Below are 18,628 nucleotides of genomic sequence, written 5' to 3' on the forward strand. Positions count from 1 at the left end.
TAGGAGCCATTAGCAGCGTGGCTCCCTTCTGGAGTCAGTCTGAAACAAGTGAATGAGACAGTGATTCTGACACCATCTAAGACAGGACAGGTGTCTGAGACAACAAAGTGCTTCACACGGGATGAAGTTTACCCATGTTGTTCCAAAAGCACAGAGCACACTGGGAAGGGAAGAAGATACTGAAAACGTAGCAGAGGCACTCCTGCCCCACTCGACTAATGAGACAAAATCTATTGAAGAAAAAACAGAGATGATGAATGGGTTGCATTTTAAGTTCCCTGGTTTTAGCTTTGAGAGAGGGTATAAGACTACAATTTTAGGAAACCCAGCATAGGGGCCATTACATCCAACAGAACTAATCTGACCACAGGCTGCATTTCTGAAATCTATTTATCAGACTACAATTAATCTCATCAGCTTTTACACCAGGATACAACTAATTAGATTTATATGGGTTAACTCCTGCCAAAAACATGACATTAGAAGATAATCATCCATTTAAAAAAGCATTCTTTCTTGGCCTCCTAAGAAATGATATTTTTTGGCTACTTTCTATGGTCCTATAAGTGGTATAAATCTAAACACAATTAAATGGACATGGGACTTTCTGTAATAAAGTCAATCCAGTCTGTAATTGTCTTCGTGCCAAAAAAGCCATCTCTGTGGCCCCCAAATAAACAGGTTGGGTTTTACTGACCTCAACACTATTTCCAAACATCATCCTGCAAACAATTTCTAAGTTTATATTTCCAACCAACGTAGAATATCTATAATGATGAAATGAAAATGTTCATAAGTGAGGATATATTGACATCCCTGATTCTCAAGTAACCTACAAGGTCAGGTTCAATCAACATTTCCCTTGTTGAACTGAGATCACCTAAAAAATTAAATCCAAGGCAACCTCAAATTCTGAGGCTATACCCCAAATAAATTGCCTATAATCGGCCAATCTATGCATTAATTCAGAAATCTACTTTTAAGAAGCATGATGTTCTCTATAATGGGCTTGATTATATGACAAATGAGTCAGCTATGGAGATGTTTAATATCTTAACATACAAAGTTTTTTAAGAAAAAAAACTTATTTTGACACACCCTTGTAAGAATTATAAGACTGTGGCCATTTACCAAAGGGCACAAATGTTCCACTGGGACCACTAAAAACATAGGTGTGCTGTAAGGACACAGACATTTCCATGCCACTGAAATAAATAACCTTGAAATAACATATAGGCATTCGTCATCATGTTATAAAGGAATATAGGAACAAAATATCAACTGCTGGAATGAAATCTTTCAATTTCTTTTTTATAAATCCAACAGCTCCTGATAGCTACATAAATGAACAAAAGAGCACAGGCTAAAACCTGGAAAAGTTATGACAAATTGAATGCTAAGTGCTACAAATTCTTGGACAAGAGTTGCATTGATTTGTGGTTAATATTAAAGGGACCGAAAATGCTCTCATGAAATCAAACTTGAAATTTCTGAGTTAGTAGGTTTATCAACATTTAATCAATTGAACTGTCTGTCTACAGGTTTCCAAACTGGACTCAGATCTCCAGGTAGTCTGGTTCCTTGCATAGAAAGGTTATCAGTGAATAATGCAGGTTACTGAATAGAGATCAAAGGGTAATTGTGTTAATTTAGTATCACCCTGAATTAGATGAAAAGGTGAAACTTAGGTATTTGTTATTAATCCTGGGATTCTTTCCAGCTCCTATGTGGCTGCTTATTATTAAGATTTACCTTTCTCTAAACTGGTAACTAAACTCCTATGCTAAAGACAGTATTTTTTGAACATCAAATTAATTTTTCTTTTCTCCTCAGTGGTTTTATTTATAAGGCATACTCTGCTTTATTTCAAAAGAAATTGAAGGATACTCACTGAATTTCTTATGTTTGTCAGATGAGGAACATGATAGCTAAGAAATGAACAGAACTTGCAAGATGAACACATATAATTTTAAAGAATATGTTATTTCTTCAAAATGTAGACCCTGCTACTCATGCATCCATATACCTGGTTAGCTATGCACGTATGCCAACAGAAAACTTTCAAGTCATTCATATAACTCCAGATTGTGCCGCCATCTTAAAAGACGGTAACCCCCAACTTTGAATCCGCAATATCAACGGTTGACCAGGAGGCCTTCTCACCTCAAAGTAGGCATCTTATGAATTTTGTTGAACATTCTATCCAGTCTCTTTAAAATGAGGATAAGGGCTGGCCTCACTGCCTCGGCTGTCCAATCGGTAATGGGTAGCATCTCCATGATGTAGCGCCGAAGCCCACGGCTCTCCATTGTCTGGGTGTCATATGGTGCTAGCTTCAGAAGGGAGTGTGCAATTTCTGCCAACCTGCATTTTTTTTTTAAAGAATAAGCGTAGAATGCCACAGTGGGGATTTCCCCATATAGCACCATGTTAATCAGCCTTCTTTCAGCATACCAACCCCCTGAACTAAAAACATTCTTCCCTCTACCTTCTATCCCTTAGGTCTTCTTGCATGACCAATACATTGATACCTGCACATACATATTAGCAAAGAATCATAGAATATTCCAGAGGGTAAATGTGAATAGCATCTGATGAGTAAATTAAAACCCAGAGAGATTAAGGACAGGCCAAACATATCTAGAGAATATGTATGCATGTATATGTATGTGAGGATACATACATACACAAATACATACCTACATGCATATATGTGAAAGGTACATATATACACAAATATGGGTATAAAACAAAACTTAAACTTTAAATGTACAATAAAATCACTAATATCAAGGGCTCAAATAAACTTCATGGCTCCATAGCTCCTTTGCTGCCCATAGTTAAGGTCAAAGGCATATATATATATATATATATATATATATATATATATATATATTTAATGTTTTATTTATTTATTTTGACAGAGAGAGAGAGCAAGCAACCTCGGGAGGAACAGAGGAGAGAGGGAGAGAGAGAATCCCCAGCAGGCTCCATGCTGCCAGAGCAGAGCCCAAAATGGGGCCCAATCTCACAAACTGTGAGATCATGACCTGAGGTGAAATCAAGAGTCAGAAACTTGACCAACTGAGCCACCCAAGCACACCAAGGAAATGTACTTCCTCCAAGTGTAGCCCAGGGTCTGTCACTAGACACAGGTCCATGCTCTATGTCCTAAGTACAGAATTTCTGAAGGTGAGCTGACCAACAGGACTGATTGGGCAAGTGTGTTTCTAGTAAATGCAATAGTTGGTTAACTAAATAAATTTCAAAACTATACATGGGTTTCCAACTTGTAAATAATACAAATATAGTGGTATACATGGTCTTTAAAAAGCCAATTGAATTTATTTTTTTAAGTTTATTTATTTATTTTGAGAGAGAGAGAGAGAAAGAGAGAGAGGGGAGGGGAGGACTAGAGAGAGAATCCCAAGCAGGCTCTGCACTGTCAGTGCAGAGCCCAACATGGGGCTAGATCACATGAACCCTGAAACTATAACCTGAGCTGAAATCGAGAGTCAAATACTTAACCAACTGAGCCACCTACGTGCCCCTGAATTTAATTTTATATGAAGAAGAAAGCATTTTATTTATTTTTAGTCAAATGTTTCATTTTATTTAACTTTAGTTTTTTTATTACAGTATAGATAACAGTGTTATGCTAGTTTCAGGTGTACAATAGAGTGATTCAATGATTCTATACACTACCCAGTGCTCATTGTTAGTGTACTCTTAATCCCCTTCACCTGTTTCACCCATTCCCCCCACCTACCTCCCCTCTGGCAACCTCTAGTTTGTTCTCTATAGTGAAGAATCTGTTTCTTGTTTGCCTCTTTTTTCTTTGTTCCTTTGTTCTGTTTCTTAAATTCCACACATCAGTGAGATGTCATGGAATCAGTCTTTCCCTTATTCCACTTAGCAGTATACCCTTTAGCTCCATCCATGCTGTTGCAAATGGCAAGATTTCATTCTTTTCTGTGACTGGGTAATAATCCATTCCATTCCAATATATATATATATATATATATATATATATATATATATATATATGTATATATGTATACACACACACACACACACACACACATATATACACATATATATATATTCCACATTTTCTTTGTTCATTCATTCATCTATGGATGGATTGGATTCTTGAGTTGCTTCCAAATCTTGGCTATTGTAAATAATGCTGCAATAAACAGGGTGCATTTACCTTTTTGAGTTAGTATTTTCATTTTCTTTGGGTAAATACCCAGTAGTGGAGTTACTGGATCATATGGTAATTCTATGTTTAATGTTTTGAGGAAACTTCACACTGTTTTCCACAGTGGCTTCACCAGTTTGCATTCCCACCAACAGTGCATGGGGGTTCTTTTATAAAGAAAGCATTTTAGGGGTGCCTGGCTGGCTCAGTTGTGGAACATGCGACTCCTGATCTCAGGGTTGAAGGTTTGAGCCCCTCGTTGGATATAGAAATTATTTGAAATCTTAAAAAAAATGAGACAGCACTTTAAACTTTTACAGTGCTTCGCTATCAAATACATTGAGTAGATGCAGAATGTGTAGAAGATGATATTAAGAGGCAAAGCATACTCATTCATGGTAATATCTTGCATCTACGTTATATGATTTGAACCTCACTTTTTTTCCAGGGTAAAAAAAACTTATATTTTAAAATATATATCCAGGACTCCTATCACAGTGACTGAAATGTCCATATTCTTTAAGGTACTAGAAATTCCTTTGAAAACAAGTTTCTTTAAGTAAAGGGTAATTAAGCCACTCTTACCAATTATTTGAATCTTTTGTTTTAATCAGCCTATGTCTAGCCAGACATCCAAAGTATGCTATGGAAGCAGAATTCAGGACAGGGGGATTCTGATGGAAAAGGGGAATAGAGAGGCCTCATGTTGTCTAAGAGTGCATGTATACATGGTACCATCAGGACGCATGCATGTGCTAAGGGTTTTCAGAACTATTACTAAAGGAGAAGAGGAGATTCCAAGTAAAGGGACATCAGAAATCAGCTTTTATATTTTTTCTTTTTTTTTTTTAATGTTTAATTATTTTTGAGAGAGAAAGAGAGACAGAGTGCAAGTAGGGGAGGGGCAGAGAGAGAAGGAGACACAGAATCCGAAGCAGGCTCCAGGCTCCCAGCTGCCAGCACAGAACCTGATGTGGGGCTTGAACTCACGAACCATGAGATCATGACCTGAGCCAAATTAAGACTTTATTTGTAAACAATCTCTACACCCAATGTGGGGCTAAAACTCACAACCCTGAGATTAAGAGTTGCACATTCTACCAACTGAGCCAACCAGGCACCCCAAGTTTTTCTTCTCCCTTTTTTTTTCTTTTCTATTTTTTTTGAAGCAAATTTACCTTGGAAAAGCCCTGAAGATATAATCCTCAATCTCATGGTTAAAAGAGATCTTTTCTTTTCTTTCTTTCTTTTTTTTTTTCTGAAAGAGATCTTAATAGCTCTTGGGCAGTGAGGTCCATAAGTTGGACCCCTGACTGGATCCTCTTTAATAAATACAGCCTAAAGTAGAAATAAAAGATTTCATTTCTCAGGCCCCACTCTAGATTTAATGAATAAGAATATCCAGGGATTGGGCCCAGAAATATGTCTATTTTTTACTTTAATTTTGAAAATTTTCAACATATACAAAGGTAGAGAGGCAAGTCTATAATGAGCCCCTCATGTACCCATCACCCAGATTTAACAGTGTTCAATTCACAATCATTCCTGTTTAATTTATACCCCCAATCACTCCCCTTCCCCCTACTCCAAACTACTTTGAAGTAAATCCCAAGCATCAAATCATTTTATCAGTACAGATATTTCAGTGTGTGTCTCTAAGGTTAAGGACTCAAAAAAAAAAAAAACCACAATACAATTATGACAGCTACCAAGTTAAAAATAATTACTATGAAAAGAAAGCTATCCAGTCAGTTTTCAAAATTCCCACATTATTGCATGATTCTTTTTTTTTTTTTTTAACATTTATTTTTATCTTGGAGGAGACAGAGAGTGAGTGGGGGAGGGACAAAGAGAGAGGAAGACGTAGGATCTGAAGCAGGCTCCAGGCTCTGAGCTGTCAGCACAGAGCCTGACGTGGCGCTTAAGCTCACAAACTGCGAGATCATGACCTGAGCTGAAGTTGGACGCTTAACCGACTGAGCCACCCAGGTGCCCCTATTTCATGATTCTTAAATAAACTTCTTAAAAAAACAAATAAGAATAAAATAAGACCCATACATTCAATGGGTTGGTATTTCTCTTGAGTTTCTTTTAATTTGCAGGTTTTTCCTCTTCTGCTCTTGTTTGATTCTCTTGTAATTTATTTCTTGAGGAAATCAGCTGCTTGTCCTGTAATGTTTTCCACACTCTAGATTTTGCTGATAGACTCTCCATGCTATCATTTAATCTATCCCACTGCTTCCAAATTTAATTCCATTTGTGGTTAGACTAGGGGTTAGACTAGATTAGCTTTTGATTTTCTGGAAAGCATATTTCACAGGTGATGTGCATTTTCATCAGGAGACACATGATTCCTGCTAGTCAGTCTCTATGATGTCAGCTGCATAGATCCTAGGCATCACTAGGCATCACTGCATAGATCCACTAATTCATTAGAAGTAGTGCAATAACAATGTTGTGTCACTCTTTTTCTCATGCATTGACAATAACATTCTAATAAGGAGAAATTTCTCTTTGATTACTCCAAAAGAGACAAGGCAAATGCTTGACAGGACTTATATTTTAAGAGCTCCTAGTGATTCTGACAGGCACTCTGGTTTAGGAATCACAGCCAAGCCACTGTCTCTCTAACACCTGGGTCGCTCTACAATGACTTTGTCTGATTAGCACCATGGTTGGGGAATTCACTACTACATAATGCAGCTCCCTCCACCCTTGGAGGTCTAAACTCTGAGAAGCTCTCCTCATATTAGGTCCCCAAATTCCCTCAGTTTCTTCCTTTTGGCTTAATCTGGAAGTCTGAATTCAATCCATCTTCTCCATGTCAACCCTTCATTATCAAGAAACGGTTATTGTCTTCTCTCCAGACTGAACATCGTACTTGAGGAAATTGTGTGTGAACGCGCATGTCTTAAAGAAATCATTTTAAACAGCCCGTGCCTTCTTCCGTTTATCTCTTTCTCACAAATGTGCCACGCAGAAAATTCTTTACTTTTCAGGTTGTTTGTATGACAGATAAGAGCATATCTACCTGCACATATTTCTTTCCCCTTATTATTTTATAGATAACATTAAGAAATGCTTGGGAAAGGATCAAACTGTCTATTTTAAGTATAAAAACAATATTTAGAACTGAACTTGAGTCATTTATGCATTACTATCTGAATTTCTCTAATCCCTGCTGGTGTTAAAAAATGAATTTGCACTGAGCATAAAGCAAACAGTTCTTTTAATATAGTCTTTGCTGCATTAGCAGATGATCTCCTGGTCAAAAAAAAAAAAAATTCCTATGGTCCTTTCCCAGTGACAACACAAGAGATTTTCCCATTGAGAAGGAGAGTTGAAGGGATGTAGGCAGAGAGCTGAGGGCAGAGATGGGGGAGAGAGAGGGACATAGAGACATGGGGAGGGAGGAGAGAAGGAAAGAATTTGCAGAACTTATTATCCTGCTATATATACTGCTGGGTTAGGCAAATGAAACACTGCATTCCCTTAGGGCAGTAACTCTATCTAACCAAGAATCTGGAGATGCTTGCAGTCAACCCTATAATGCAGGAGTGAAGATTGCCTCTTGTACTGTCTCTTGGTTCTTTGCCTTGAATTAAATATTTCATGTAAATATCTCCCTATCTTTTATATCATGGCATTCCTGTTTTACCAAACCTCTCTCCTTGAGTCATACTATCCATTCTTATGACATAAAACACCACCTAGGTGCTCACAGTTCTGGCTTCTACATATATCCAAATGTATATTTAGTTTGTAATAGAAAACCTAACATATCTTTTGATTGGTGCAGGGCCAAAGTACACAGGTCTATCCCTACTTAACAGCATACAATATTTCTGTTTGGCCAGAGATAATGGCAGGTCCGTTTTTGTCAAAAGCTTGTTGTGAGAAATTGCATGAATAGAGGTCATTTAGCAGAGGTCCTGGCAGTAAAAATGTTGCCTATCCTCCAATAGGCAATGAAATAACTGTGCTTTTCAATGACATTATCTTGTGCTTTTCAATGACATTATCTTGGCTTCAGATAGGTTGCTCTTGCTGAAGTACATTATGATGTTAGCCAACTTGCAGTACCAACAGGCCTCTAGCCACATCAAACTGGCATTTTATCTATTATGGAGGTTTTGTTCATCACTCTTTCCTTTTAGCAAACACCAACCAGGAGATATTTCTTATTCTTTGTATTTTAAAAAAGCAATGTTTTATCAAACAACTAATTGTTTTTATCTTATCGACACTATGATTTTGTAATTGGTCATTTCCTCCTCATTGCTGTGATAACTCAGAAGCTCAAAATCAAGTTTATGGTCATGAATAGCATCTAATCTGATCAAATCATATAGATTTCCTATGTTAATGTTATCATAAACATAATTATTTCCCTGCTAATTTTCTACTTTGTTCTGACTCTCTAATTTGTATATTCTATCCTCCTGTTTAATTTTCTAAGTTGTCTCAAGTATTTTGCAAAATAGTAAACACAGAAACACACATATGATATATAGTACTATGCATTATAGTAGTTTTCTTTTTTCAAAAATTTTAATGTTCATTTATTTTTGAGAAAGAGAGAGACAGAGTGTGATCAGGGGAGGGGAAGAGAGAGAGGGAAACACAGAATCTGAGGCAGGTTCCAGGCTCTGAGCTGTAAGCACAGAACCTGACACATGCTCGAACTCGTGAACTGAGATCATGACCTGAGCTGAAGCCGGATGCTTAACAGACTAAGCCACCCAGGCGCACCTTATTTAACCTTTAATAGGGTTTGGCCCTTAGAGCTCCAGACCTAACACTCTCCCCTTCCTCCAAATGCCTTAAGAAGTGTAGATATAAATGATTGAGTTATAGGACAGTTACTAACTCATGATCAGGATTGTTCTCTCTCTCTCTCATCCATCTTTGAGGAATCTTGTCCCTTTACTCCCACAAAATGGTGGTTGATAGTAGTGATTCTCTGATTCTAGGAATGTGATGTTCTGTTCACAGAATTACTTGGTTCAGGTAGCCATGATCATTGGGAAAGGAGGAGAGATGGACTGAATGGAGCACTGGGTTGCTATTGCAACAGGCTCTTAATACTACAAACTTTCCTCCCCTTTCCCAGTGCAGGTACAGAAGTTCTTAGTGTGAAATAAGCTCTTCTCCATTGCTGTACAGTGGGAGCATGAACACATAGGAAGCTCTTGAGGCCTGAGTGTGCGCCAACAACTAAGAGAATGTGAAATTAGCTTGGAGGAGAAGAGGCTGTGTTTTCTCTACATTTATGGGCTCTCACTTTCCCTCACGTAGTACTTTCTAAATTTTTCAAGGGATAATTTTAGAAAAAAAAGTCGACAAAAATCAGGAAGTTGGCGTGTTTTGCCAAATAGCAGTATTATTTCTGAATGGCTAGAACCTAACTCTACTCTATAGATATACTAAACTTTTTAAGTACATAGTTTGTCACCCATGGAATTTTCCATTCAAGGAATTTTTATGACCTTTTATAAACCGTGACAAATCTGAATAGAAGATCTTTTGGAATCATGTTTCTTTTAAGAATCTGAAAATATAGGCACAGACTTCAGGATTTACACAAGTGAGGTGACATCACCATAGAAGGAATGAACTATGAGTGCACAGAGATGCAATTCTAGGTCCTCTGCCTGGCACAACAGCAGTAACATTTTTTAAAATTTTTATTTAATTTGTTTTTTAAATTTACATCCACGTTAGTTAGCATATAGTGCAACAATGATTCCCCTTACCCATTTAGCCCATCTTCCCTCCTACAACCCCTCCAGTAGCCCTCTGTTTGTTCTCCATAATTAAGAGTCTCTTATGTTTTTGTCCCCCTCCTTCTTTTTATATTATTTTTGCTTTCCTTCCCTTATGTTCATCTGTTTTGTATCTTAAAGTCCTCATATGAGTGAAGTCATATGATATTTGTCATTCTCTGAGTAATTTCACTTAGCATAATACCCTCTAGTTCCATCCACGTAGTTGCAAATGGCAAGATTTCGTTCTTTTTGATTGCCAAGTAATACTCCATTGTGCGTGTGTGTGTGTGTGTTTGTGTGTGTGTGTGTGTGTGTGTGTGTGTGTGTGTGTGTATACATATATATATATACCACAACTGCTTTATCCATTCATCCATCGATGGACATTTGGGCTCTTTCCATACTTTAGCTATTGTTGATACTGCTGCTATAAACATTGGGTTGCATGTGCCCCTTCGAAACAGCACACCTGTATCCCTTGGATAAATACCTAGTAGTGCAATTTTTGGGTCGTAAGGTAGTTCTATTTTTAATTTTTTGAGGAAACTCCATTCTGTTTTCCAAAGTAGCTGCACCAGTTTGCATTCCCACCAGCAGTGCAAAAGAGATCCTCTTTCTCCACATCCTCACCAACATCTGTCATTGCCTGAGTTGTTAATATTAGCCATTCTGACAGGCGTGAGGTCATATCTCATTGTGGTTTTGATTTGTATTTTCCAGATGATGAATGATGTTGAGCATTTTTTCATGTGTTGGTTGGCCATAGAGAAGTGTCTATTCATGTCTTTTGCCCATTTCTTCACTGGATTATTTAGTGTTGAGTTTGAAAAGTTCTTTATAGATTTTAGATACTAACCCTTTATCTGATATGTCATTTGCAAGTATCTTCTCCCATTCTGTCGGTTGCCTTTTAGTGTTGCTGATTGTTTCCTTCACTGTGCAGAAGCTTTTCATTTTGATGAGGTCCTAATAGTTCATTTTTGCTTCTGTTTCCCATTCTTATGGAGACGTGTTGAGTAAGAAGTTGCTGCGGCCAAGGTCAAAGAGGTTTTTGCCTGCTTCCTCCTCTAGGATTTTGATGGCTTCCTATCTTACATTGAGGTCTTTCATCCATTTTGAGTTTATTTTTGTGTATGGTGTAAGAAAGTGGTCCAGGTTCATGTTTCTGCATGTGGCTGTCCAGTTTTCCCAGCACCACTTGCTGAAGAGACTGTCTTCATTCCATTGAATATTCTTTCCTACTTTGTCAAAGATTAGTTGGCCATACGTTTGTGGATCCATTTCTGTGGTTCTCTATTCTGTTCCATTGATCTGAGTGTCTGTTCTTGTCCCAGTACCATATTGTCTTGATGATTACAGCTTTGCAATACAGCTTGAAGTCCAGGATTGTGATGCCTCATGCTTTGGTTTTCTTTTTCAAGATTGCTTTGGCTATTTGGGATCTTGTAATGTTCCATACAAATTTTAGGATTTGTTCTAGCTCTGTGAAGAATGCTGTGTTATTTTGATGGGGATTGCATTGAATATGTAGATTGCTTTGGGTAGTATCGACATTTTAACAATATTTGTTCTTTCTATCCAGAAGCATGGAATATTTTTCCGCTTTTTTGTGTCTTCTTCAATTTGTTTCATAAGCTTTCTATAGTTTTCAGTGTATAGATTTTTCACCTCTTTGGTTAGATTTATTCCTAGGTATTTTATGGGTTTTGGTGCAATTGTAAATGGGATCGATTCCTTGATTTCTCTTTTTGTTGCTTCATTGTTGGTGTATAGGAATGCAACCAACTTCTGTGCATTGATTTTATATTCTGCCACTTTGCTGAATTCATGGATCAGTTCTAGCAGTTTTTTGGAGCAATCTTTTGGGTTTTCCATATAGAGTATCATGTCATCTGCAAAGAGTGAAAGTTTGATGTCCTCCTGGATGATTTGGATGCCTTTTATTTCTTTGTGTTGTCTGATTGTTGAGGCTAAGACTTCCAATACTTTGTTGAATAACAGTGGTGAGAGTGGACATACCTGTCTTGTTCCAGATCTTAGGGGGAAAGCTATCAGTTTTTCCCCATTAAGGATGAAGAAAGGTCTCAGATCCACAACCTAACCTTACACCTTAAAGAGCTGGAAAAAGAAAGCAAATAAAACCACAAACCAGCAGAATACAGGAAATAATAAAGATTAGAGCAGAAATCAATGGTATCAAAACCAAAAAAACAGTAGAACATATCAATGAAACCAGAAGCTTGTTCTTGAAAGAATTAACAAAATTGATAAACCACTAGCCAGTTTGATCAAAAAGAAAAAGGAAAAGACCCAAATAAATAAAACCAAGAATGAAAGGGGAGAGATCACAACCAACAAAGTAGAAATTAAAACAATAATGAGAGAATATTATGAGCAATTATATGCCACTAAAATAGGCAATCTGGAAGAAATGGACACATTCCTAGACACATATAAACTATCAAAACTGAAACAGGAAGAATAGAAATTTTTAACAGACTCGAAACCAGTAAAGAAGTCAAATTCATAATAAAAAATCTCCCCCAAAATAGGGGTGCCTGGGTTAAGCATCCGACTTCAGCTCAGGTCATGATCTCACACTCCGTGAGTTTGAGCGCCATGTCAGGCTCTGTGCTGACAGCATACCTGGAGCCTGCTTTGGATTCTATGTCTCCCTCTCTCTCTGCCCCTCCCCTGCTCATGCTCTGTCTCTGTCTCAAAAATAAACAAAAACATTAAAAAAAATCTCCCCAAAAACAAGAGTCCAGGGCTAGATCCCTTTCAAGGAGAATTCTACCAAACATTTAAGGAAGAGTTAACACTTACTCTCTTGAAACTGTTCCAAAAAATAGAAATGGAAGGAAAACTTCCAAAGTCTTTCTATGAAGCCAGCATTACCCTGATTCCAAAACCAGACAAAGACCCCACTAAAAACGAGAACTATAGACCAATTTCCCTGATGAACATGGATGTGAAAATCCTCAACAAGGTATCAGCCAACCGGATCCAATAATACATTTAAAAAATTGTTCACCACGATCAAGTGGGATTTATACCTGGGATGCAGTACTGGTTCAATACCCACAAAACAATCAATGTGATTCAACACATCAATAAAAGAAAGGACAAGAACCATATGATCTTCTCAATAGATACAGAGAAGGCATTTGACAAAATACAGCATCCTTTCTTGATAAAAACCCTTAAGAAAGTAGGATAGAAGGATTATACCTTAAGATCATAAAAACCATATTTGAAAGTCCCATCACTAAAAATTTTTAAATAATGACTGGCCTCGTCCAGACTGGAATTTCCACCAGGACACTTTTTGAAACATTGGAAGGCCATCAAGCACAATTTGTGTAAAAGGGATCTAAGCAAAGTGTGGTTCAGAGTTAAAACTCCTCACTTCCCTGCAGGGCCAATTATTGAGTCTCCAACTAGTATAGGAACAGAGCAAGTCCTTGGGCAGAAGCAGTGGAGTGCATTTTTTTTTTCCATGCAAAATGATAGACTCTGGATTCTGGTGAAAAATTAGAATCTGGGCAGTAAATGGCACTTGGACAAAAGATACTTTTCTATAATAATTTAGGTGATGAAATTTCCCTTTTACTCTCTTTTATTGAGGAGCAAATATATGGATAATGTTTTTCTGTCTTCAAGAGCATTCTCCCCGTCTATCCTGAGATCCTTTTTGATAGACTTAATATACATTTTCCTGGCTGGCACTGTACTATATGCGTCCAAGCCACAGGAAACAAATCATTTTGAGGACCCCAAGTTCTTATCCCAAGGGACTCCCTCCCCCGGCACCCAGACCCCCAAACACACATCCCAAGTGGTGTCCACACTCAGGGCCAGGGAAAGCAAGGACAATACCTCATGTGTGACTTCACATCCAGCAACTCCAGGGCAGTAACCCGTGGCTCCCCAGCCAGGTTTTGCAAGATCTTCAGCCTTGGCCCACAGTGCTTGTAAAATTCAGTACAAATATTCAGCAGGGACTCCCGAGGTCTTCTAAACTCCTCCCGAGCAATTCGTTCATCCAGTTCCTCCCTGGGAAGGCCTTGCCCTTCCTCAAGTAAGTGAAGGTTTTCCCTGGGGAATTATAAAAAGTTACCTGGGAGTCTGAAAAGGTATATGTGTGGCAACACTGAGAGAAGGGTATCACACTGAAGCAAAATCTAAGATTCCTTATATTATGTTCATACACATTAATGAAGCAGTAGGCCAGGGCCTAGGAGAACCTCATCTGAAGGGTAAAGAATGTTTATCAACCTGGAAGAGATTGCCATCTCCGAATGCAGTAGGTTTACCTGAGCCACTTTGTGAGGATTTACCCAGAGATAGTATGTCATGCATTAATTAAATGAAATCTAATGGAACCATAACCCAGCTCAAAAGGCAATCATCACAAGATGTCAGAATTAGTATGAAATCAGGGCTTGTCTTTCTGTACCTGATAAAGTGCAGTTTGGCTCCTTGTTCCTGGTACCTGGGGATCAGAAAAACAGTCTGCTTTACTATGGGCAAAAACAGAGTTATGGTGGGGCTTCTTAAGGACTATTTCTCATGAAAAGCCCCTGAAGCTACACATCTTAAAAAATGTATTTATTTTGAGAAAGAGAGAGAGCAAGTGGGGGAGGGGCAGAGGGAGGGAGAGAGAGAATCCCAAGCAGGCGCTGAGCTGTCAGCAGAGAGCCCCATGCAGGGTTCAATCTCACAAACACATGAGATCATGACTTCAGCTGGAATCAATGTGGTTTATACATACAATGGAATACTACTGGGCAATGAGAAAGAATGAAATCCTACCATTTGCAGCAACGTGGATGGAACTAGAAGGTATTATGCTGAGAGAAATAAGTTAGTCAGAGAAAGACAGATAACATATGATTTTACTCATATGTGGATCTTGAGAAGATCCATGAGGGAAGGGAAGGGAAAAAAATAGCTACAAACAGAGAGGGAAGGAGGCAAACCACAAGAGGATCTTAAATACAGAGAACAAACTGAGGGTGGACGGGAGGGTGGGGGAGAGGGGAAAATGGGTGATGGGCATCGAGGAGTGCACTTGTTGGGATGAACACTGGGTATTGTTTGTAAGCGATGAACCACGAGAATCTACCCCAAAAACCAAGAGCACACTTTATGCACTGTATTTTAGCCAATTTGACAATAAATTATATTTAAAAAATTGTAGAAAAGAAAATAAAAGCCAAAAAAAATGAGTTGGATGCTTAACCAACTCAGGCACCCCAAAGCTACACATTTTGATAAGTTCACAAATGCACATATACTAATCCTAAACTACAAAATCTTTATCTTTCATTTGGCTACCACACATGCAATTATAGCTGCTATGAAAGCTGTCCCATTGGTATATAACTTGTAGAAAGATAAACATATACGAAGTCACGGAATACAGCCAAATGAGGGGACTTTTGAAAATTTTTGAAAGTAACGTGAATCTAAGTTACAGTTTAACATGATGTGTTTTGTTTCAAGTGATCAGAAGAAGAAATATGGCTGACTTCTTTTTAGTTCTGGAGACTTATTGCTTTATGATTGAACTTTAGAAGCTCTCTTTTCCCATGTACCCTTCATCTGGTAGTTAAACCTAGCTCCTGAATGTCACTTAACAATATATTTATTTTTTCTTTTCTTTTTCTTTTAATTTTTTAATGTTTATTTATTTTTGAGAGAAGAGACATGGCACAAGTGGGGGAGGGGCAGAGAGAGAGACACACACACACAATCTGAAGCAGGCTCCAGGCTCTGAGCTGTCAGCACAGAGCCCATCACGGGGCTCAAATTCATGAGCCATGAGATCATGACCTGAGCTGAAGTTGGATGCTCAGCCGACTGAGCCACCCAGGTGCCCCTATTTATTTTTTCTTACTATAGGAAATTGAGGCATGAGTTAACCATCACTCGAATAATTTACAGTTGGGTTTGGTATTTATTAATTTTTTATTATTTAAAAAAATTTTTAAACATTTATTTTTGAGAGACAGAGAGAGACAGAACATGAGCAGGGAAGGGAGACAGAGAAAGGGAGATACAGAATCTGAAGCAGGCTCCAGGCTCTGAGCTGTCAGCAGAGTCCAACTCAGGGCTCAAACCCACAAACCATGAGATGATGACCTAAGCCGAAGCTGGATGCTTAACCGACTATATCACCCGGCTGCCCCTGCTTTATTTTTATTTTTATTTTATTTTATTTTATTTTATTTTATTTTATTTTATTTTATTTTATTTTATTTTATTTTATCTGTTTATTTATTTATTTAATTATTCCCTGATGAACAGGGAATTAACTTTACATAAGGAATAATACATACTTAAAACTGTGTTTCAGAGGGAAAATTACTTAGCTTCTCCTTAAGATCTCCCTACTAACTAGCTACTCCATACTGGGAGATGAGAACTTTTTCTCTAACTGATTTGGGGCTTTCCCTATCTTAAATTTTCCTTGGGGGAAGAAGCTAATTAAACCTGTGCATGTGTATATGTGTGTTAGAGTGTTTAGAGGTTAACACAGACAGAATGAACAGCTTAAGTATTAACTAGTCTAGCCAGTGTCTGAGTTACACCAAAACAGGGAGGGAGATTGAGTCAATGACCATGAAAGCATCATTTAAGGACCTAATGCAAAATTTGGATGAAATGTACATGGAAAATCTGTCTAGATGAAAGAAAGTTGACCCTGTATAACTGCCCCGGGAATGAGAAACCACCCCCTGATTATTATTGTTTCATTTGGCTTTTTCTTGGAGGCAAATGAAACAACACTGGAATAGTTCAAAGACCACCCAGGAGGCACAGAACATCTTTCACGTTCATGCAAACAAAACGCCACAAATGCCAGTTGATGAAGGTGGCTTGGATTTCTCTTCGATGCTTTCAAAAGAAGCCTTGTAACTCTAAACTCTCACCTTCTTTTCTTTTCCTTGGAGAGTTTCACACTCATTATTGACTATTTTCAAGATTCCTTTCATTCCCAACAGCTGAGACTCAGGTTGTATGAAACGGAGGGGCCATAGATGAATAAGGCGAGTGAATTACCTGGTGTTCACCCCGGACGACATGGTGTGATTGGCTGTGGTGGTTCCTTTATGACCTTGGTCACACCTGCTCATCTGTGGGGCTGTCATGGGCCTGCAACAGGGACAGTAATGGCCACAACAAAACAACAGCAAGAGAAGTAGAAACATTTACAAAGTCCTCAAGTTATGGAAACTCACTTAAGTTTTAAATCACTTGCAGAGTCTTCAAAAGACACTGTCTAGTTGGGCTTTTCTGTCACACTCTTGCTGTCTCTGTTCTGAGAGTCACTTTAAAGGGAACATTGGTTCCCAGGGGTGTATTAACATACCATGATTTAAGTTCTTCTACTTTTTGGTTTTGAGTAATAAACTATGACACTTCAAACCAGACATTTATGAACTCAGACTTCTAAGTCTGTAGGATTCAGTGAGAGTTAAGAGCTCATTTTTCAATTTGACAGGTATCAGGAAGTTAATGATTTTAGACAATACGTAAATGGTAAAGGCGTATACACCATTTTGGCTACCCATGTTGTAATCAATATAACCACCTTATTTTTTTCTGAAAAACAATCAAAGGATGAAAGAATCCTTCTAGTCAAAATTATACCTAAGACTACCCAAAGAAGTGAGTAAATTAGTATCTGTTATAAGTAGGTAATTTAGACACTCAGAAGTAGATTTGAATCATCTCATTTTATACCTGCAGGGTTTCCTTTAAATACTAGGTAATCTTTGCCTCTGTATCAGCATCTGAGACATGGAAAGGATGATGCAGCTTTTCAAAGCTTGCACGAACTCTTTAAGGCTTGCTTTCATAATGCTCATTTTCTGTATGCTGGGTGTGGCTGGAAAGTAAGCTTTTAACAGCCACCCTAGACTTTGTCTTCCTGTGCCATTGTTGTGGTAGGCAGAATTTAAAGATGGCCCCGAGACCTATACTCCTCCTGGCGTTACCTCAGTGATTACAATATGTTACACTGCAAAAGGGAAATTATCTGGGTAGGCCTAATCTTATGGCACCAGCCCTTAAAAAGCAGAGTTCTCCCTTGCTAGGAACAGATAGACTTGAAGCATGAGAAGAGCTCAGGGCACCATTGCTGACTGGAAGATAGAAGGAGCCATGTGAGAAGGAAGGCAGGTACCTTCTGAGTGGCCCCTGGCTGACAAAAAGGAAAGAGGACCTCAGACCTAAAACTGCATGGTGTTGGATTCTGCCCGAAACCTAAACAAGCTTAGATAAGGATTTTCCCCCAGAACTTTCCGATAAGAGCCCAGCGTGATTGCCATCTTGATTTTGGCTTTGTGAGATCCTGAGCAGAGAAACCAGCTAAGCCTGCCCAGACTTCTGGCCTATGGAAATATGAGATAATGAATGTTTTGTTTTACGCCCCTAAATTTGTGGTAACATATTAGATAACACTAGAAAATTAACATTAATACCATTATAATATACTGACTTGTGTGTTACTCCCTTTATAAGTATTAATTATTTTTCATGAGTAAGGAAATTAGGAGCGTGGAAGTGAAATGGGGTTCTTCTTATCTTCTTTTTGTATAAACAGCAAAGCTGATTTTATTGTGAATAATCTCAGCTGACCGAGGAA

At 38.2% G+C, this 18,628-nt stretch overlaps 1 protein-coding gene across 3 annotated transcripts in view; it reads right to left on the bottom strand.

Annotated features, from left to right (window-relative positions):
• Nucleotides 1-18,628, bottom strand: part of UNC80 (unc-80 homolog, NALCN channel complex subunit) — a 228,118-nt gene that overhangs the window by 25,094 nt on the left and 184,396 nt on the right. For all 3 annotated transcript variants that reach the window (XM_047871278.1, XM_047871276.1, XM_047871277.1), the window contains 4 exons: nt 17,041-17,133; nt 14,432-14,467; nt 13,852-14,070; nt 2,164-2,364 (listed from right to left, as the gene is read on the bottom strand). In XM_047871278.1, the coding sequence (XP_047727234.1) occupies nt 2,164-2,364; nt 13,852-14,070; nt 14,432-14,467; nt 17,041-17,133 (549 nt within the window). The remainder of the gene's footprint in view (nt 1-2,163; nt 2,365-13,851; nt 14,071-14,431; nt 14,468-17,040; nt 17,134-18,628) is intronic.

Source organism: Prionailurus viverrinus, chromosome C1, assembly GCF_022837055.1.
Source record: "Prionailurus viverrinus isolate Anna chromosome C1, UM_Priviv_1.0, whole genome shotgun sequence".
Classification (NCBI taxonomy): domain Eukaryota; kingdom Metazoa; phylum Chordata; class Mammalia; order Carnivora; family Felidae; genus Prionailurus; species Prionailurus viverrinus.